General features: G+C 39.3%; 1 protein-coding gene and 1 long non-coding RNA gene across 4 annotated transcripts; one reads left to right on the top strand and one right to left on the bottom strand.

The window, feature by feature from the left end:
• The first annotated feature begins 1482 nt into the window (after positions 1-1482).
• On the top strand, positions 1483-9958 carry zc2hc1a (zinc finger, C2HC-type containing 1A). 2 transcript variants are annotated; one of them, XM_064333167.1, is made up of 10 exons: positions 1483-1605; positions 2566-2642; positions 2996-3112; positions 3288-3317; positions 6526-6667; positions 6940-7088; positions 7189-7303; positions 7811-7916; positions 8333-8443; positions 8759-9958. In XM_064333167.1, the coding sequence occupies exons 1-10, from the start codon at positions 1590-1592 to the stop codon at positions 8895-8897; spliced, it is 1002 nt and encodes a 333-aa protein (XP_064189237.1). In that variant the 5' UTR covers positions 1483-1589; the 3' UTR covers positions 8898-9958. The 2 variants fall into 2 exon arrangements, with proteins under 2 accessions (XP_064189237.1, XP_064189238.1); XM_064333168.1 differs by lacking the exon at positions 3288-3317.
• A 1811-nt stretch (positions 9959-11769) lies between these two features.
• LOC135253626 (uncharacterized) lies at positions 11770-22137 on the bottom strand. Of its 2 annotated transcripts, XR_010329665.1 has the most exons (6): positions 21835-22137; positions 15703-15939; positions 13466-13605; positions 13270-13347; positions 12755-12895; positions 11770-12642 (listed from the first exon to the last, which is right to left on the bottom strand). It is a non-coding gene; the product is annotated as an uncharacterized LOC135253626 (long non-coding RNA). The 2 variants fall into 2 exon arrangements; XR_010329664.1 differs by lacking the exon at positions 15703-15939 and having other exon boundaries at positions 21835-22133.
• Between the last annotated feature and the right edge of the window lie 200 nt (positions 22138-22337).

The following is a 22337-nucleotide window of genomic DNA, read 5'->3' as shown; positions in this document are numbered from 1 at the left end:
GTCTCTCCAAAATGGACTGAATGAGACACTTGTGGTGACAGGTGGTGGTCCTTTAGTTAGTCAGAGTACTATGAACTTGATTAAGTTTCAGTGGACCCATGACTGGCTGCATCAAACTATCAGAGGGCGCTCAGGGAAAAGATCAAGATGTAGAGGCAACCTGAGCAGATGGATGTAAGTGAAATTAAAGTCTTTACTTAAAAACACTGGGAAACAACTAGGAAAACATTAGTCTCAAGGAAACTAGAGACTGACAGAATGTGCAAGCAAACACTGAGACTAAGCAATGAGTCTAGTCAGGTCAGTCTCTTGCTCCCTTCTCAGGTCCTCCTTCAGCTCCGCAAGTTCACAATGGTGACAGGAGCGACTGGCACATGGGTGGCATGTTAGGCTATTGTCATTGCTGTGTTTCTCCCCTGGGTGCTAGGGTGTAGAGCTGCGAGTCCCAATATGGAGCTGGTATTACCCTGGCTGGAGTAGATGTCACTTCCTGCCTGCCGCCTTCTTCTTAACTGACTGCCCACAAACTGACTGGAGTGTGCTGTCAGAATGTTAGTCATTTTCCTCCAGGTCCTTGGCATGGGCCAGTGCTTCATTCAGGTTGCCTGGGCAGGTGATGCAGACTTTCTGCCGCAGATGGGTTAATCGGAGCCCAATAAGGAACACCTCAGAGGCCAGGCTGTCTCTAGATGAGACAGTGAGCTGTGGGTAGGTCTGCTGTATTAGCCACTGTATTAGTTTCCTGTACCCATAGCTTGTTGGACGGGTGCTCCGCAGGAGCTCCGGTAGCTAACAGTTGAATTCCACGGTCCCGACTCACTAGCTGGGCTCGGTAGTCTTAGCACAGAGTTTCTTAAGCCCCTGGTTGCAGCAGGTGAAAACTGAATTTTTTGATCATAGGACTTTTGCTTGTGTATTATTTGCTCAGTATCACAAAGCTGCAAACCCACTGCCCTATTACTGTGTGCATGTTAGATCTGCTGCCTTCTTTTTGCATACATTTGAGCTCTCTGGTAGGCTACACACAGAACACAGAAGCTATTGTCCACCTACTGTTTAGTCAGACTACAGACATATGGTGAAATGTAGCTTTTCCTCAATATACTAAGCTCATTGTTAAAGGGAAGAAGCTCGTGCACAGATTGTTGCTCCTTGGGCTTTTTGGTTAATACTGATTTGTATTTTCTCTGCTAACTCTTAGTGAGAATTAACGCTATTTTTTGGTCGGGAATTGGTGTGTCAGTGTGCGTGCTCGATTTGTAGATAATCGCAAAAGTACAAACGTTTGTCTTGGTTTATTTAGTAGACGTTGTCCACTTGCCGTTGCATGCCAGTCCAAAAATGGATGACGCTTTCACTGGGTCAGAACATTTTCTTTTGTCCAGAGGAAATTCACCAGTACATTTTGAAGAGTGAGATTCCAAATTAATGTTTTAACATGCAATCAAACGGTCAATGTAAACCCTAGGTTCGAGAATAGCCAAGCGGTGAGAATAGCCAATGGAAGTTCTGGATATTGGGTTGTGAGGCGGTGGCTGTGCGCAGTTGCTACAGCAGCATCAACTGTAGACAAGAGCTGAGACCGAAAGATGGAGGATTTTGAGGGTAAGCTTGCATGATATTTGTACTTAATTGCAAGCTGGTGATATCGTTCCCAATCCTATAATATTTACTCAGGTGCAACAATTTTTCGATTTATTAAGTAGTAAACATAAAACTAAACGGAAAGCAAATCGCTTGGTAGCTAACCAAACACATACTTTGGATTTATCTAGTCGCTTGCTGGCTACCCAGTTGGCTAACGCTAGCTAGCCCAGCAGAATGACGCCCTGTTCTCATTCCTGTCTGTTACCCACCTATTGTCATATGTGGTGAAAATGTTAAAAAAAGGTGGCTTGATAGGAAACAGCTGTGTCTTGTTTTCTGAACAAAGCACTTTATACACATAGCTAGCTAAAAGTAGAGTACATTTTATTTTTTTTTATCCAGGTAACTTCGCGCATTGCAGGAATTCTGAATAGCTAGCTAGCAATGCAACTACTGTATGCCTGTAATACGTGTTACATTAGCTACCTAGCTAACTAATATGGTTTAACGTTTCTTTGTTTTGTTTTTTTACTTTGTGGTTAATTGAGTTTCGTCCACAGTTGAAAGGTATTTATCCTTTTAGGATATATTGTTCAAACGAAATAGCTAACGTTACGTTACTTTATTCGAAGTCACATTTCGCATCTCCCACAGGTCTACATCCCAATACATTGGGATGTAGACCTGTTATGAATGGGATTTGTTCTGTTACAAGTTTATACTAATGGTTAGCCTATATGTCGCGCAGTGCACTACTTCAGTGGATCTATAGACATGGAAAAAAAAGTAGTAGCTCAGAATGAACCTACATAGTTTCCAGACATTACCTTGATGACTTTAAATATAGACATGTCGTTCACTATAGGCCAGACTAAATGTGCCTATTTACTTTTAATATTCTCCCAGTTTTTGTGTTTTTCAGGTTTCATCTAGTGTCACATCTGTTTTTGTTGATTGATTTATTACTAATACCTGCAGATTTGGAAGGCCCACCTCCAAATGAGGATCTAATTGCTTGCAAAATATGTGGGAGAAGTTTTTACTCTGGTGTACTTGTAAGTATGATATGTTTTCCCTTTAAGAGAATAGTGTGTATCATAAATATTGTAATCTCCTGTGCGTAGAACAAAATATGTCACAGAATATCCAGTTCTTGTAAGATATGTTTGTTGTAGCATTGCTGTTAGCATTTTATTCTCAGTCTAGTTGTCAGTGCCAAGACAATGATCTAATAGAAGGGTAACGCCCCCACGTTGTTATAGTAAGGTATGGAACTGTTGTGTCTGCAAACATTCAGCTAATTAATTACATAGCAACAGGACACATAGCCTGCTAACTATCTGTGGCTTATGTCAGATACCATGTTTCCCGGCATGATTGTTTGAGGAATTTCAACTTGTATTTGTAGAAGAAGCACTATCCTATTTGCCAAAAATCTGCTGCTAAAAGGAGGAAGGTTTTTGACTCCAGCAGACAGAGGGCAGAAGGAACGGATATCTCCACTGTGAAGCCTTTAAAACCTAAGGTACAAGTCAGGTGGGGGCTTGGGGTGTGGGTGGGGGAGAGATATGACCCGAGCACTTATGATGTATTTTTCATAAGTTGACCAGTCAAAATATCTTCATGCAATTTGTGCTGCTTTCCCCTCTCTTTTCCAAATGAAATTTTATACACTGAAACCACCTCTAATTATATTTCAGTTACACAGTACATCCTGCAAGTCTGATAAAGTAAGTTGAATAAATTATTTACATTTGTTAACATGAATAAAGAACTTCTGCTGGAAAATAGATGTCTTTGGTGTGGTATAAAGAGCTGCAGCTGTACCTCTGCTTTGCATAGTTGTGCCTTGGTTCTAGTATAGTCATTAAACATTGTGCCATTTTAAATGCTTTGGCGGGTTGTTTTTTTTTTTTTTTTTGTTGAAAAAAGGTATTTGATTGGACGTACTAAGCATTTATGAAAGATGGAGTTTATTTTGCAATGAAATGACAACCTTTACCAAACCTCGTGAATATCCATTACACTGAATAATCATTCAGTACATTCAACAGTGTCCTGGTTGTGGAATTGGCAGGATATTCCTCCCTGATTGTGCCGTCCTCAGTGTCGGAACAGAATTATGTAAGCGCGAAGCATACTGAAGCATATTTACTGCGATACACAAGGCCCATTCATGGCAGTGTCAAAAAAGGGACACATTCAGTGCTACTATGACACTCATTAAGGGCAGATCTGCCGTGTTGTATTTGGGAGAGACTGTGTCACAATATTTGGTTAAAGGAGAATTTTACTCGTTTTCAGTGATTTTATTATATTCCACTTCAGCAGTACTTCAGTTGAAACGCAAGGGTATGGACATATTTTTTGCTGGTATAAGAATTATTCAAAGTAAAGTTTGGCAGGGGATGGGGTTTACCTCTTTGCTTTGGAAATAGTTAGGAATGCCGCCAGAGTACAAAAAGCTCATGGAGTATTATTTATTCAGGCTGTCAATCACCATAACAGTAGACTCGATATGATGGTTAAGGTTTTATGGTTCCGTCAGCAGAACCTGGTGCCTCAGTGACACTTTTGTTGGTGACTTCAGCCACTCAAGCTAACCTCCTGCTGAAAATCTGAGCAAACTGTATGCTTCTGTGAGAAACTTTATTGACTTTTACCCCCTGCTTCCAGCAGTGCCCAGCAAAAGGCATACAATGTAAGATTTTTACCTTGAAAATATTATAAATTAGCCATGCACAGTCATATCTATGATACAGGCTACTGGCAATGTCTTTTTTTTCGCATTTGTATTTCTTCTTTTGAAATGTATTTGGGACGTTTCCGTAGACTGTTGAAAAAATGCTCTTTACTGTCCAGGGATGGGTGGGTGTGGCGGAATCAAGTTTCAGCGGAGCGTAGCTAGTTAATGCAAAGTCGGAGGTGAAGAACCAAAACGACAAACCGACAGGTCTCATTCCAAAACCGGAGTCAACCTTGGAATTACTTTTACTCCATGGTGACAGCAATCGCAAAACCGTGATTTAAAAAAATAAAATCGGTATAAAAAAGGATATAAACTTTAAAAACCAGAAGTGAGTGGGTGGGATTGAGGATGGACAAGGAAACTTCTTTGATTGTTAACACAGGACCACAGCAAGGCTAAAAAGTATAGCCTACCTTTAGTAACTGCTGGGCTTTGCTTTTCAGTGTTTGTGCTAACTGTACAAGTCTCTCCGAAGCAATCCCCTGTCCTGTTAACACTTAAAGTTGAACATGTAGGTCATTCGTGAAGCTTTACCTTTGTACTCTACCACTCAACTTTCAGCCATTGCAGTTGAATCTTCAAGGTAGTACCATTAGCAGACAGCCTACTAGTATGGAAACATCAGTACATAGTAGCTTTAGAGAGATTAGACTAATTGCAGCTCAATGTAGTTTGCCTAAATATATGTACCATGCAGAATCAAAACATGATTTGTACTTCTCAACAGTACAAATATGTGAAAGTTAAAAAAATTTAAATAACAACCACTATTTTCAATTATATTAGATGTATATATTGATGTGTATATTCAGTCTTCCAATGAAATGCAGTTGAATATTAATTAAAGGTGTGACAAACCAAGCCTTTTTGTTCAAGCTTGTGGAAAGAGGTCCATGTAGCCTAATTAGTCTGTCTTTCCACAAAATATAACTGTCACATGGTTACTTTGTGTCAGATTCTTTGTGAAAAAGCATCACAAACTCATTTATGGTCCAGTATATTTTAGATTGGCAGTTGTTTGAAAGCAAAGTCAGACATTTTTACAACAAACTGGCGTCCAAGTCAGGAGTTGTCGGAACTCTGTCTTATGAACCCTCCTGCTGAGTATTGGTCGAGTGCTGGAGTGACATCACAACCGCAGAATGCATGGACGCATGGAATAAAACAGACTTCTTTCTATGACTTAAGACTCTAAAATGTTTTGTGTGTGTGTATGAGTGTGTCTGTGTGTGTTCGTACTGTTTAAAAAAAAATTAAAAAAATTCAGAGCCACATGTTCCACAGGATAATGGTTTTAACATTTGTACCGTTCATTTTGGAAAAAATGATGCCAGTATAATGCAACACAATTCCCCAGTGATTTATCCTCAGTGTATATTGCTTGTCCTGATAATATTCAAATTATAAAACGGCTCTCCTGCCTCCTTGCTTTATTACCTTTTTCCAGGATATATAAATTGTTTCTGGCATACAATAAGACATTTAATAAAATTGCTGATGTAAAAACAAATCAAAAATGTCATTTACAGGGACAACTGTAATAAAATATGAAGTTGATGCTCAATGTGGCCATTCAATAAAGTGAATGAGCAGTAGATGAGTATATATTTTATAAAAGCATCATTGTAAAAAAACGTGGCTCCATTACATTAAAATCCAGTATATAAGCAGGACCAGGCTTGCTCGTCATATGTGACATGTAAAACAACTGTAGCCAACCTGTCTAACTGTAGGTTACAGAGGATGCAATACAGTATTGTAAAGAATGGATAGTACAGTACCATGATGACGTGTCATATATGTCATGTGTCAATTGTTATCAGACTCAAAGTAGTCAACAGGCAGTTCTTTGAGGTTACTGCCAAATATTGAATTGCGTTTACATTATGGCTCCTTGAAATGTTGGCTGCTCTGAATAGTTCATGATGGTAAATGCAGTGTGTCGATGGTACACTGTATTGGCAGCAAATAAGTTATGCTGTTAATTGAGGTGGAACGAGGAGTATGAATAGCTGTGTACCACTGTTATTTGACGGGAAAGTGTTGACCTCTCCACTTTTGAAAAGGGGTATTGAGGGAATAAAACAGTTTTCCGACATGCTCATGACTCTAAATTTTGATGAGTTCATGAATGTCTGATTTTTTTTTTTTTTTTTTTTTGCATTGTGTAACTTTGTAAATTCCAACAGCCCGAACCACCTAAGAAACAGTCAAACTGGCGCAGGAAGCATGAAGAATTCATTGCCACCATCCGGGCTGCTAAGGGCATAACTCAAGTCATGAAAGACGGGGGTCCTCTTCCCCCACCCCCACCCCCATCTTATGACCCAGGTAACAAGGTGACAGCACGGAAACATCACAATCCGTTTGAAACAATATTCTTGTCACTAAAATACATGCACTAAGTTATTAAACTTGTTTGTGTTTGACAGTGTGACTTGCATTGATTATATTTTTATTTCAGCTGTTCCTTTTATAGAGCTGGATATTTACTCGAAGCACCTTGCCTAATTATGCAAATGGTGGATGATGTATTGTAATGCTATGTTGGAGGATCTAGTTGGAACCATTTGAGTGCACTTTTGTCCTGTGTTCTGTTCCAGATTACATCCAGTGCCCTTACTGTCAGAGGCGGTTCGGCGAAAACGCAGCCGACAGGCACATTAAGTTCTGCAAGGAGCAAGCAGCGCGCATCCCCAACAAGGGCAAATTTCCAGGAGAGGCCAAAGGGAAGCCCCCGGCGAGGTCTCAGGTAGGCAACGAGGCTCACGGAGGCAAGCCTCAGGCAGGGTGAGCTCCCTCTGCCCCGGAGTGTCCCGAGTCTCTGCCGGCTTGTCTCCCTGTGTTAACAGTGCAAGCCCGCCCCAGCGAAGAAGGCCGGTTCCCCCGCGGCGGCCCCCGCACCCGCCTCCTCCGCCACCGCCTCCCGCCTGCCGCAGCGCTCCTCGCCCGGGCAGTTTGCTGGAGGTACGCCCAGTCCCTCCACGGTCGCGCTACGTTTTGTGTCAGCTACGTTTTCCTTAAAGCAGCAAACGAAGAGAACCTGCAATAAGTTGTAAAACTTTTTGTAACTGAAGTTACAAAAAGAAAAATTGTAGTTTTATTCCATTATTTTTTATCCTTTTCTTTTAAATAGTCTTAAGTTTTGGAAATGTGAATACCACGATAATACATAAATGAAATTAACTTTCATTAGCTACGTTTGCGCTAGCGCATGGCTTTTTGTGTTGTCGCAATAGGGCCCTAGGACACAGACTCCTGGAGAGCGATATGGGCTTGTAGCGTAGTGCTTAAAAAGCTTAGTATGCTTTGGCTGCTCTGCTGCCTGTAGGCACGTACTCTTTTAGCATAAACAAACGACACCCTGCTGAGGAATCCTCCAAGTCGGGTAACTGTGGAGTGCTATATAACGGAAACCACAGTGTGAGAAGGGGCAACAAAATGGCTGTTCTTCCCTTTTTTGTCCTCACACAGGGGTTCCCGCGACCAGAACCGCCTCGGCCGGGTCTGTGAAGAGCATGTCCTCGGGGTACTCCCAGTCTCGGACCAGCCCCGCTGGCCTAACCAGCCCTCCGTCCGGGTGAGGCTCGGGATGCAGTTCTCTCTGTTGGTGCTATGACTGTGGCTATTCAGCTTATGCATTACTGCTTTAATGGTGGCCGTTAGTTAGCTTACTGTTTGAGAATGGTATGTTTATCTGTCTGGGTGAACACTGGCAATGATTTCTGCTAAACACATTCAGACTGTTGTAAATTTGATTTTCAGCCCTGCTGGTGCAGCTGCTTTGAGTCATATTGTATTGATTATAGTTCTATCAGAACTTGACTTCACAGGATTAAGGATATAATCAGACTATCGTTGTTGCAAGACACTAAGCCCAGTGTTCATACTCTATGAATGTTATTTTGGGATTTCTTTTCACATTTACCTTGAAACGCCTATAATTGTAAGATGCCTAATTGTTTTACGTATATTTACCATATGTTTTGTGGTTAGGATAAATATGAAATCTGGAACAGGAACTTCTCCAGGATCTTTGAAGAATACATCATCTGGGGTTGGAATGAATCGAAAGAAAGCCTACAATGCAGATAGCTACAATTCTAGGTATTGGTTTTGCTGACTGCTTGTCTTTTCATGCTGTCTTGACCTGTTCCAATAATTCCATGCAAACATAAACACGTATTTGCCCGCTACTTGACGGTAGGGCTGCAACTATGAGAAGCGTCCTGAAGAAATGTCTTTATTGGGCTCCGTGCCACCTCTAGTGGTAGCTTGCGGCAACACATGCACATTGTTGCCTTGCTCTTTCCCTTTTTATTCAAAGTGGGTGGGGATTGTGTAATGTAATAAATTATTCTCCAGAATGAATTCACAGATGTCTGATTCATGGTGTTCCTGACTGTGACTCTCTTTTTCAAGGAATCATGCCAAAAGTGGGGGTGAAGTGGATTACTCTTCGGCTCAGCAAACCAAGTTCTGTCATGAATGCGGGACCAAGTACCCTGTGGACTGGGCCAAGTTTTGCTGTGAGTGTGGCGTGAAAAAGATGTGCATTTAAGTGGAAAAGATATCAGTCCAATATGCTGGTAGGCTTTTAAAAATAGTGTTATATTGCAACAAACTTCCCTCATAATTGCTTGCCCTTTCGAATAGAATGCCAGTAACTTAAATATTACTTCCTCCCACTTGTCTCATCATAAAAGTGTGTCTTTGATGTGCAATATGATTGACTACTAATTAAATATGGGATACATCTTTAAGAATTTATTTCTAAATGTACAGAAAGATTAAGACCAACAATTCCTTTGAATGGGACCACAGTTCAGAATCGTGTAATGGAAATTAGGCCTTAATGAATGAAATGAGAAAGTCAATAAAAGGCTTTGGAAAGGTCCTGTTACTCTTTAACATTTACTATATATGTAATCATTTTAATTTAATATGAGGACTATTCCTCTAAGTTGTAGCTCATGTAATTATTTCATTTAAAAGGCAAAAGACTACGACCAATAGGGACCTGTGATAAATTGCTTTCGAGTTTATCATTTTTTAGCAAATGATAAATTGACAGAATTTTTGAATAACAAAATTGGAATCACATTTTATTTAGGTTGCTTTTTAACTTATTTTTTTGTAAAATGCTGCAGAAATCAAATGTATAATGTTTTTGTTTTCAATATGTAAATTGAATTGGTATTCGGAAAGAAATGGGGTTGATTACATTTGCCCTGTGCATATTGGAATTTAATTTCACATGTTTTTTTTTTTTTTTTTTCTAGTATGTTTCCATATGTGTGTATGATAGTTTCAGAATCAGTTTCTAAATTCGGAAAAGACTATAGCGAATGTCACGGAAGGAAGGATCGGTACCATATTGTGAAAAGCAAATGCAAAATGGAACACACATATGCAGAAAACCTTAAACAGTGTTGTCTGTCTAAAACAGGGGCTTTGGTGCTTTCTCTCAGTGAGCTTGCTATCTACAGGCCTTACCAATCGATGTCATTTTAATTGACTGGCTGAGAACTGATATCGTCAATATAGCTGCTGGAATGAAAACACAGAAATGTATCAAATGCTGTAATCTTAAGGTTATAATAAATAACCAATTATCACGAATGCTCAGTGTATGTTTCCTTTCACAAATAATTCCTATCATTTACCTTTGAAGTATAAGTTTAGACTTTAGTATGTATGCACATATTTTTGAAAGGAGAATGCACAGTCCTGCTGTATTTTTTAACTTCATTCAGATAGTGTTGAAGATAGAGATGCGATTACCATTCAGAAAGTGCCAAGGCGAAGAATCAAGGCCCTTACCACGTGGGAGAATTTGGCCACCCCTACTCACTGCTCCACACAGTATTCACTTCAGACTATTCCTGTATAGTCAGTTTTTTAAAGTGTTTTCATAAAAAATGAAGAACACATACAAACCAGTTGGGACAGATTCTAATTGTGATAAATCTGTCTTTTTTTTTTTTTTTTTGAACTAACAGAATTTCCATTGGCAAATTCCACTGTCTTCGTCATTAGGCAATTTTTTAATGCTTTTATAATTAGCATAAAACACTGAATGTTCTCTTTATTTCTTCAGCTGTCATTTCACAAATATTTGCCTCCAGCTTTGACAATGGAAGCCCACAGGGTCACACATGGATGCTTGCTGCAGCTCTTATATCTGTGTGCTGTAGTAGGTTTGTACATAAGACGCACAATAATCGGCTGCCAAAGTTTGCAGAGATTGACACTATAACTGCAGAAGTATGCTGAATGTGATTATGTACTTCACAACCACTTTGCCTGGGTTCTACAGCTTCTCGGTGACCCTCTCTTATTTCCATACTTATGAGTCCCATGGATTTACAACATTCTCCCAGCTGTGTTGATTCCTTTCCTATCCCAAATGCTGACATCCACCTCCAAATGAAATATTCAGAGTAAAATAAACTTGAGAGTTTGTCATAACAGTGGATAATATAGCCGTTCTGAGCTAAACCCCAAGTGTTTTCCTTGCTGAAAGTGCTTGACATCTATAACCATTAGTTAAAAGGCTTAAGTCACAAAACTTTAACTTTTAGAAATAAGAAATGCTAAATTATTCAATAAGGAATTCTAAACAATTTCTAGGCCTGTGGATGTATACATACAAGACAGGAAAATGTAAGCAATACAAAGTTATTTGAATTGTCCAAATTCATTTCTTGTGATTTTGTATGCACTGTTTTTTTTCCAAATAAATTTGAACGTGCCCAATTCCCACCATAATTTGGAATATCCAATTGACTAGCCAAGTTTGTGTGTGATCTGCACCGCTGATTCGGGAGAGTGAAGGCATCTGTTGTCCTCTGAAACGCATGGTGTCGCCAGCCTGCTTCTTCTCATGCCACTGCCCACAGCCAAGCTCACACAGATCTGAGTGGTAGGAAGCATTTTACAATGCAGCCCACGGGCACCTGATCGACCAGCAGAGGCCAGGGGAAACAATGAACCCCTAATCAACTGAACCCTCCCATACACTGGGCCATGCAGTCACCTCTCTTTGGGGCTTTTCTCTTCGGAGCTACTGCTGTTGGCACGGTATTGGTTTGGAATCAATCCGAGACTGTGGGATCTTCTGTGCAATTCAAACTAATCCAAGAATATTCCTAATCAGTAAGCATGTAAGTACAGGCCTGGGAAAGTGAGTTCCCAGGAGCACTGCAAACTCGCTTAAATGTTCTTGATTACTCTAATGTTATTCAGTTTTATTTGTATTATTGAAGGATGTAATTTTATGTGTGTGTGTGTGTGTGTGTGAGAGAGAGAGAGAGAGAGAGAGCGGGCTATAGTTTCCGTCACATTTTTGTGGCATAATGTGTGCAGGGCACCATTTTCCTATCCACATTCTTACTCGAGGAGGCATTAACTACAATATAATTCACTACAGGTAAGGTTATATAAAATATATTTGCTGTGAATAAAATAGACATATATTTTTTTAACATACTGTATGTGAATGCTCTACTACAAAAGCTGGAAAAAAATGGAATGGGACATTCACTTTCAGACACAGCAAACATGGAATAGTCCACTGTTTCGTGCAAAGCTGGAGCAAGTCGAGGAAAATGATTAATTACTGAGCTCAAGTTTCAGAAATGGATCAGCTTTCATAAAAAAGAAGTCAAAGATGGTTCTTAAAATACAATATTTGAGTCATTATTTCTTCCCTTTTACACAGACACCAACACCTGAAATTCCCACATTCTCAACATGCTGTAACCAAATGTTCTGGGATCTAATTACCCACTTCAAGCTCACTAGTGTCCAAAAGGCAACATTGCATTTGAAACCATTAGAAGGAATTTTCCCTCAAGCTTTAGAAGTTGCACAATGTCTCATGGTCATGCTCAAGTGGAATTATCAGTGATATGCTCCCAAAGTCATCTGTCATCAGGAGCCATGGAAAGCCACAGGAAATGCTAACCTTTGTAATGTGAGCGTCCGCTCATTGTGAAGGGTGTCCTGTGCAGGGCCTATTAGTCAAACACGAGGAGACATCCTGTGTATCAATCCCAAAGGTTCATCTGCTATAGAAAAAGTATTCCAAGTGTCCCGGAGTCCTCCTCTGAAGAGCAGTATGTTCATCATCGCTACCCGAGCTTCTCTTCCTCCTACTAGCTGTTCTTTACAGTTAACTTTGCGTAGCATGACTTTATATCTCTGATGATGCTGCGCAGTCTGCAAAGTCTTTCATCACTCAAATGCCGGTGGTGAGGGTGTGTACAGTTGAATTGTATACCCCTAGTTGAATTGTACGGATCCTCGAAGGAAGAAAAATAATAATAAACAGTATGTAAAAACGGATAAATTTCTCGTGTGAATCAATAGCACATTTGCAGATCAAATTTTGATCTGATTATTAATAGTTCTTACCTCATTTATGGAACAGGAACACTCAAGTGAGTCTGTTATAACTCCTGAAAGCTTCCACAAGTCACATTTAATTTTGCTCATCACTTTCTTCGGGTTTTTAAATGGAATAGAACAAACCATCTTTTGAATGGAACGCGTCTCCTAAAAGCACATCAATAAAATGAGAAAAGTCATTTTAACTTTGAATTGACAAACACATTTTAAAGCAATTTGTGTTGAATGTTAGCTAATTTGTTGAAATGTTCATGCTCTTTTGAAAAGAGAAATATCAGTATGTCCAAGTTCATACATATTTACAGGATAACTTAAATAGACTGAATGAATGTAAAAAAATGTAATATAATGAATGTGCCAGAAAATAAAATGATACTGCCCCATCATTATTTCCAGAACGATACATTTTTGCTTGTCTGTAAAATTAATTACACATTGAAAATACGTACTATACCTATGACATTAGCACTGTTTACCTAGACATTGATCATTAACTATAACCATGAGAAAAGTATTCTTACATTGTTTGGGTCACATGTATACTTTTTCTTATTTTCCCCACATGGATGGTCCCTTAACATGTTTGTAATGTTGTTCTCCTGTGAAAAAGGATATGGTTATCATCATCAGAATATTTTTTACAATAAATATTTTTCAGGCTCCCATCATCCATTGGGTATCCTTTAAACACAGTATGCAGATGTCTCTCATACTTACGATATTTTGAAGAAGGGGATGAATAACATTCTTATAATCCTCCTTAACTCCGACCATTGGCTTGGTGCTTTCACAGCAATAGCCGAGAGGTAGCAGGAGCAAAGCCAAGAGGTATGAACCAAAAACAGCCTGTTGGGGAGCTAAACATAAGGGTGGAAAACAGTGTAAAAAAATCCTAAATCCGATGTGCAAAATCCAAAATGCAGTGAGTCATATTTTATAGAATGAACTTACTAAGCAATGATAATATATTAAATTGGTATTTGATCCAATATAAATGGTATATTTGTTGTTTTAATGTACAAAAATGATAATAGTGTACTGTGACTGTATGCAACAACTGAGTACTGTTTTGATGGTAATGTCAGTTTAGGATTTGTTTAAACAGGCCTTTTTATTAGATCAAGTCTGAGTAGTAATAGGAGAAAATGGAGGACACGGAATTTATTGAAATCTTTACTTAAAAATGAAACCTTCATTAATTAATTATATGATATTCCAAGGATAATATTTTACCACTTCTCTTGACTCTTCCATATCTTTCTAATGTGAAAGAATTGATTTAAAAAAAGGAATTTTCAAGGTGTCTAGTTAGAGGGTATTTTTGCATTTGTGCATTGTGAATTTAAGCGTATAGGTTGTGTTCCCCTACCACTGACAGCATGATTTTTCCTTTAGGTGCACTTAGCATTTGTTTTGTACACAGTTGCAGAAAGACCAAAACCTTATTTAGAAAAGCAACCAGTATACCTTCTTCAGTTTGCTGAGTATATTCTACAAAGTCACAAATGCAAACTCCCACAACTGTATTGAATATCAAAGGGTATTTCTGCAGTCCATGCAGTATGGTAATTGTACTTCTGATCTATAATCTTTACTCATGAAGACTCACTGGCCCATTTAACCATTAAACACACAAAGGAAAATACAGGCTAAGCCACTCAACAATTTAATACATCAGATATCTTAACAGTTCTTTCGTGCTGATTCATGTTTGAACGTGTGCATTGCATACAGGTATTTCACCACAATGTTTATTAGATACCGGCTACTATTTATAAATTCACAATATCATTCATAATCTTTCATGCATTCGCAGACATGCATACACATATCCAATAGTCACAATAAATGCTAAACATCGTAAGCAACAAATATCCCTGCATGATTCTGTGCATAACTAAAATAAGTTGATTTCCATAATTGGAGATAGTGTGGCTGCAAGAGGAGATCTCAGTGCCTTTGAAAGGTGGTAATTGTTATGGCATATATGGCTTGAGCTTCAGCAACCAACATTTTGCTGTTGGTTTGCAAGAGCAGCCAATTTAATTATAAATAGGCCACCGACTCCACAGTGTGGGATATGATAACATGATTGAAATGCACTTGCCTGGTGCAGGGTTGTTCAAAATTCTTACCCACCATTTTATATTTTGTTTGTATGAAAACATGTATACTATACACATTAAGATATAAAGTCTTACTGTAAAAAGCTACACATAATGTACTGCATAATATACATTCCATTGAATTTCAGCGAATTTTACTTCTGCTTCTTTTAATTTAAATTGAAATTGCAATTCTGCATCCTGTTTGCTGGCTCAATTCTAATTAATTTCAAATTCAAGTACTGAATCAGAACTGAATTAGAGTTATTCACAATTCAATTCTGAACGGTGCACAAGTTGCACATTTACTAGTGCAAAGAGCACAGGCTTTGTACTACCAAACAATGCTAGAAAGTGGAGAAATGTGACATGGTTTACTGCACTGCCATTTAGCTGACACTCATATCCTGTATGACACAGGTGTAAGATCAGAGATTGAATAATATAGTATAGAGTATAGAGTATCAGTCCTATCAGACAGCAAGTATAAGAAGTGCAGAGTCATCTGACAACTTTTCAATAACCTTATTGAAAATTGCATTAAATCATACAAATAACCTTTAAACTACATTGAATAAACAACTGCCACAGGCCCACAATAACACTTTGCTTCAACAATGAAAGGTTCTGGTGGTTTAATGTACTGGTCATCTTTTAATGCCATGGTTTGGTTGTACTCAAACATGTAGAAGTCAGAAGTCAGCTTTCGACGAGTCATAGAGGATAGGCCATGGCATGAGCAGAGCCGATATGAGTAAGGCACTGTCCAGTATGACCATACTGCTATTGCAGTATGTGCAAGACTTTCTAAGGGTCCCAGTGAGGTGCGAGGAGATAATGGAAACCAACCTGGGTTTCCGTGCCATAGCCAACATGCCTCAGGTCAGTGGAGCTGTAGCTGGCACACTTGTCCCGATCCTGAATCCATCCCTCAGAGACCCCACCTACGTGTGCTGTAAGGTGCCCTCAACCTCCAAGTTGCGCGCAATTCCAAGTGCCAAACAACAGATGTGGTTGCGAAGAGTCCAGAGAGCATGCATGACTCAAGGTCTAGTGTGTGGGACAGCTCCAGCTTAACCAGGATGGCTGAAAGAGGAGATTTTCAAGATTTTCACTTGTTGGGTGACAGTGGTTATCCTCTCCATCCATGCCCTCTGACACCCATTTCAAACCCGCAAAGTGCAGCTGAGCAGCGCTGCAGAAGTGCACACGTACACACACATAGCATTGTCACGTGCACAATAGGCCCATGGAAAATGCTATTTAGCCACACCCATAGATCCTTAGGGGGACTAACAGGTGCACCTGGCAAAGCCTGCCAAATAATTTCTTTCACCGCAATGCTGGACAATACTGCAGTGAGGACTAGCATCCCGATTCTTGATGAGGATGATGACAAGGTTGATTATGAAAGTGAGGCATTGAATGTTGACAGAGATGGAGGAGACCAGCGGGCAGACTGAGGCTAATTGAAAACTATTGCCACTAACCTACCACAAATGTGAGTTTTTCAGCAATGAGCAGTTTTGAGAAACTGATCTTGTGTTCTAATGCTTCTGCAAGTGTATTTTTTGTTGATTATTCATGATGTTGAAACTGCCTCTGTAAATTGATGTATTGTCTTTTTGGTAACTCTACTTTTTGGTGACTCAAAAGGCAACTCCTTTGAATATTTATCATTTCCTAATTAGGTATTGGTTAGTGCGACTGAGGGCTCGGCCCCCGGCTGAGCCCTTGGTCATGTATATTCGTTTTCTGTGTCCTGTGGGTGATCAAAAATAAAACACCCTTGCACTAAAGTGCTACCTTGTGGCTGCGCCATCTGTTGGACCAATTGTGATAGGGGCCCACAGACCCTCACCCTAGGCAGGGGTGTGACAGGGAGGCAAAGCACATTACAAACATTTTGCTCAAGTGTCAACTGTTTTATTCAAATCATTAGTTGGACTTTAAAACAATAGCGCTAACTAAATTGTCATTTAAGATTCTAAAACAACTGGTTCCATCTCCAATTAATCTTAAAAAATGACTTGACTTTGAAAAAGTTCAGTCCTGCTGCTCTGGGACTCCCTCACTGTATGATGGTCCCGCATCTGAAAAGTAAAATGATATTCAGTTGATACGCCTCATTCTATTTCAATAGCAGATTGTGTACTTAGTTTTAGTTTCATGCTCAAACATGACAAAAAAGTTACCTTTACCTGGCATGATAACAGGCACAGGGATTGGAGGCTTCTAAAATTAGGCTTCAGCAGGGTCAAGTTGTTTTTTCATCAAATCCAACTTGTCTTTTTTACATACAACTATTTCTGCCTCTCTCATTGTTCAGACAACTCCCTCCACTTTTCCAACTTCGTTTACGTTAATAAAATGATCTCCTTACTACTCTGGCAAAAGTTGATATAGCCTTTGATTTGGAGGGTGTTTGTGTGTCCTCCATATCTTCTCTGGTCCCAGACCCATTTGGCTCGGGGTCCTCTGAAGTTCCCGTAGAGTAGGGATCAAATAGGTAAGGGGGTAGGCCTTAACAGTCCTTACTAGGGGTGTGCAGAGAGGTCATTATCTGTATCTGTATCTGTTCAACCAACAAAATTATCTGTATCTGTATCTGTATTCGGTTTATACCGGAAGTCACGTTAAATCAGGCAAATGTTGTATTTTCTAACCTAATATCATTGGCAGTGCAATTTCTGTGCCTTCAAAGCATCAAATTGATTAAATATTGCCATATAATTAATTATGAAATATATTTCCACATCCTACTCTTCATCTCTCTCTCTCTTTTAAAAAAAATATTTTTAACTAAACTTCGTAAGTTTTACGAACTGTCTGAACCCCACCACCAACCCCCCCCCCCCCCCCCGCCCCCCCACTCTTTTAATTGGGGTACATTGAACAATCAGAAACAGAAAAAAAAGGTTTTATAAATCGAAAGATTCTGTTTTGCATTGGAAATAGAAACTATTTACAGTAAAGATATATAGAAACATATCCTTCAGTTGAAGGGAATAATCTTAAATTCCAATGATGCTGCCTTCGCGTTTCTTGACGTGTTAACGTTACTGCAGTTCGCTAGGTCAACATGAATTACTACTTTACAAGTAATTGTAAAGTAATTTTTTTTCTCCTACAGAACTAAGTTTGGATAGACTGCAAACCATCTGATGTTCTCATATTTCCCATTGGTGGCAACTACCATGAATGGATTTCGTGTTCATTATAGCCAAGACCTATGACTGATAGGTAGGCTATGCCTACATACAGCATGTTACATCGTAAACGGATAAATATTGACTGAAATAAAACGGTAAAACGTCGGGTTTTTTAAACACGTAGCCTACACCTAAAAACTACAGGTTCTAAGCTTCATTTTGATGTATAGGTTGCGGGGGTTTGAAAGAAATCCAGGTGCCATACTAGGCTTGTGTCTCGCTAGCTTCCGCACCTCCTCGATGCGAGAGTTTCCCTGAGTGATAACCGGGAACGGTCAGCTCTTCAGCCCGCTGTGCGCTGACTCGGTGGGGGCGACTACAGAATATAGCGATCACTTTTCAATAATGTGTAGTAAATGAAACGACTGGTTAGTGGAATCAAAGTCCTATGTTGCAAACACAATGGGCATTTTTATCTAGTGGCCATCCACAATGATATGAATCGATTTGAAGAAACATAATGGCTGACCCACAGAACTTAATTATTACACGTTTTGCAGCGCAGTGGCTCAAAGTTTGTTCGTGTGTGTAACGTGTAACTGGTGCCGTCTCTCTCCGTCTCTCTCTCTCTCTCTATCTCTCTCTCTCGCTCTGCCCGTGTAACGTTAGATAGAGGCTATGAGAACTCGACATGGAGCTGACTTTTTTTTTTTCAAATGCGAATAATAACGAGCAACTTCGGGTAGAAGAAATATCTGTTTCCAGCGCATTATTCGTGCTTTCCCGAATACAGTATTCGGATTCGGATACATCCCTAGTCCTTACTGTGATTTATTTTTGCAAGACTTGCTAAATCTATTAATTTCTTCCTTGTTTCTTTTCAGTGCGTAGGCTAGGAATCTGGTTTATGGTCAAGTTACTTGAAGTGTACAAATCCTTGTGTAATTCTTGAAAAATTCAAGAATTTTTGGGAAACACATGAAATTTTCAAGAACAAGTCTTGAAATTGTGTGTGAAGTATGTGCATGAAGTATTTTGTGCATTCTCAAGACACTATTGGGAAACTCACTCCAGATATGAAAACAGTAAAAAAAGTTATATTCTGAAATGATACCTGACACAGAATTTGCCAGTTTCATCAACTTGGCCTGGGATGTCTGACCTTCTCTTGGAAGCATGTCATTATATTCCTCCTGCATAAATCTGGCAGCCTATGCCATAGAGCGTACAGACAATACTGGCCACATGTGGCAGCACAAAACTGTAATAACTGACTTTGCTTTGGTGTTTCATTTTTGTTCACTACTTATAGGACAAAAACACGAATTCCAGGATAAGCCTTAATGAGTCACCATGTAACCTTAAAGGACACCAAATTCCAATTAAATGTTAGCAATGGAAGAAAATTCCCACTGCAACAGTGTATTAACATTTACATGCAGACATCAACCAGCTAGCGCTCGCGAAAATTATAGGAACTACCAAAAATAGCAATCTAAATGGTGAGCTTGTACGCTGCTGGGTAACTTTCAAGTCTACACATTTGTTCTTTCAATGTGACTTGTGAAATTTCTCATCATACCAGTGTATCCATAGCTACCAGAGGCACACAAACAGACATATCAGAGTACCCATACATTCCACAGGGGCAATAAGTCAGCAAAGTGTACACCGGTTAAGGACTGTAGTGTATTACAAACAAGAATGTTAAGATTGCAAGTTCTTTGAAAGGACAAACTTGTTTTAGCAGTAAAATGAATAAGTGAATGTGTGAAATGAAATTTCGTCATCACCTACCCAAAGAATCCCAAATTGCAAAGCCATTCATTTAAAGTTCTGTCGATGTTGCATAATTAATAACAGGAAAGGTGTAAGAGCGGAAGTGATCATTTCAGACTTTGAGAAAAGATCAGTTGGCGTGTGAGTATGAAAAGAAGTGTATGAGTTCCACAATAAATAGCCTTTTCTGGACTGGGGTCATTTGACAAATTCTCAAATTATTTTAGAAAGTAAAATTAAAATACATAATTTGATTCCTGTGTTAGTGGCATGCTGCTTGTAAGAGACTAGTGAATTCATTATTTATCTTTCATTTTGGGAATGAAGTTCAAAAACCTCACGGCAAGAAGGTTCCGTGTTTGAATTCCAGCCGAGCCTTTCTGTGTGGAGTGTGCATGTTCTCCCCATGTCTGCCTGCAGGGCTTCCTCGTGCAGGTTAGGCTAATTGGAGACTCTAAATTGCCCCTAGGTATGAGCGTGTCAGTGAGTGGAGTGTTTTTTTATTTATAGAATGTGTGCCCTGTTTAGTTTAGTTTTGTTTATTAGGATCCCCATTAGCTGTTACACGTGGTAAGCGCTACTCTGCCTGGGGTCCCTGTGGCGAGCTGTCCAGGCTTTATTCCTGCCTCTCACCTGATGCAATCTGGCAGAGGCTCCAGGCCCCTGCGGCCCTGGCCAGGAATAAGCAGGTTAGATCAGTGTTTCCCAACCGGTGTGCTGCAGCACTCTGGTGTGCTGTCAGACGAGGTCAGGTGTGCCATTTGAAAAATCCTTTTATAATTTTAAAAGTTAGAATGAATAAAAAATAAAAAAACAATTTACTAAAATTGCAAAATAAATTATTAAAACACATATCGCTGAATTAAAACCCCAAAAGAACATTTAGGCCTACTGTTGGTACATCACATCAACATCGGTACGTCGCTTGCTTTTGAGAGTGGCATGCCATGAGATTCTGTTAATTTGGAAAGTTTGCCATGGAGGGAAAAGCTTGGAAATGTTACGTTAGATAACGGATGGGTGGATGATGGATGAAGTTCCATAACTTTTGGTTTCACTCTGTTTTACGTAAATATATAGCACACCATCACATAAGCAGAATATTATTATTACTGCTGTTAATAACTGATTACAGTAATGTGATACGGAAAGACTGAATGACAACATCCAAAAAGTTAAGTTTCCTGAAATTTAGTGAACAGTTGAGTATCAACCTGTGCTATATTAGATGTCACCAGTCAACTATACCAGCGGTTAGGGAGTGATTTCTTCAGAAGGACCACCCTCTGGCTGAGAAAGTGGGTGGAGAAAGCTAATGGAAACTTGGTTCGACACCTTTGACAAACATTATTAATGGCCGAGTGGCCGCGACGCACTGACTAAAATTCGAACATGGATTGAAACGCGTCTGAATCGTAATTAAATACTAAATAATTAAAACTAGACAACTAATTATGTAATTTATTATTCATATAAATATAAAACAAATGTTCTTAAGAAGAAAAAACGTTTTTTCCTCTTTTGCTATGCACCCCCAGATCCGAGTTTGGGGACCCCTGGCTTATTCTCATTCCCATCATAATCATAACCAACATCATGCATATAACAAAATATTCTTCATCATTATCCTGTCCAGGTTTTAAGATGTATGTGATTTATCGTCAGGCTACCTTGATCTTATAAATGCTCTTATTGTCGTTTCTTGGAAATGCACTTAAGTTTCTATATGACTGGAAGGAAACGATTTGGGAATAACTGGGAATCCCCCACAGCAGTGTATAAATTCAGAGCGTAGCCTACTACTTCGTCATACATTTACTGTAATGACAGGAGCAACCGGCTACAGCAGCATGAGAACAGAATTCACCTTTGCTGGAAATCGCTACCGACAGACATGCTAATGGTAGGTTTTTGATGTGCAACAATGTTACCTATTGTCATACTATATGCAGACAAACCTGTATGTAAAGATATGCTTTTTAAAAAGCACCAGTCGCGTTAGGAGAGTAGTACGTCATAGAGTAGGCTAGTAGTAGTGCAACATACTCACCATCTATCATTTTAGGTTCATGTTCACAGATTGATGGAACCAGAAATTCCCACTCCATCAGTGTCAATTTTAAAACACTGTTATTTGTCTAGTTACATAATTTGTATCAATTCATTCACATTACTCCGATTTGTCCTAAACTACAGTTATAAATCCAAGTGTATTCGCCAGTTTGTGTCCGGTGTCGCTGTAAGATTCAACTTCCGTCATTGTATTCCATTGCTTTCACTTTCTCGTCACATGGATCTGAAGGCATTTTTCTCCGCAGACTGTTTCAGTATGCAGGTCGTCATATGAACAGAGAAAAACGTGTCTCCAGAATAAGCACTTGATCTATCGTCATATGACGCCTTACTCATACTTTAGGCACCTTCAAAGAAATGTTCAAATGTATGCTCACTGACTACAAAGTGTTATAGGCTACATAATTTATGGACCTCATAGAAAATGTGCAGAAGTACTTTTATAACACACCTCTGGAAACATGGGAAACTTTTTAAAGG

This window comes from Anguilla rostrata, chromosome 4 (assembly GCF_018555375.3).
Source record: "Anguilla rostrata isolate EN2019 chromosome 4, ASM1855537v3, whole genome shotgun sequence".
In the NCBI taxonomy this organism is placed as follows: domain Eukaryota; kingdom Metazoa; phylum Chordata; class Actinopteri; order Anguilliformes; family Anguillidae; genus Anguilla; species Anguilla rostrata.
This window is presented reverse-complemented; position numbering and strand designations above follow the sequence as displayed.

What these genes read in the sequence shown, in the direction of transcription:
- zc2hc1a (XM_064333167.1), top strand. An exon ending in ACCCCCATCTTATGACCCAG is followed by an intron (nt 6,668 to 6,939) that starts GTAACAAGGTGA and finishes GTTCTGTTCCAG; the next exon opens with ATTACATCCAGTGCCCTTAC. An exon ending in GCAGATAGCTACAATTCTAG is followed by an intron (nt 8,444 to 8,758) that starts GTATTGGTTTTG and finishes CTCTTTTTCAAG; the next exon opens with GAATCATGCCAAAAGTGGGG.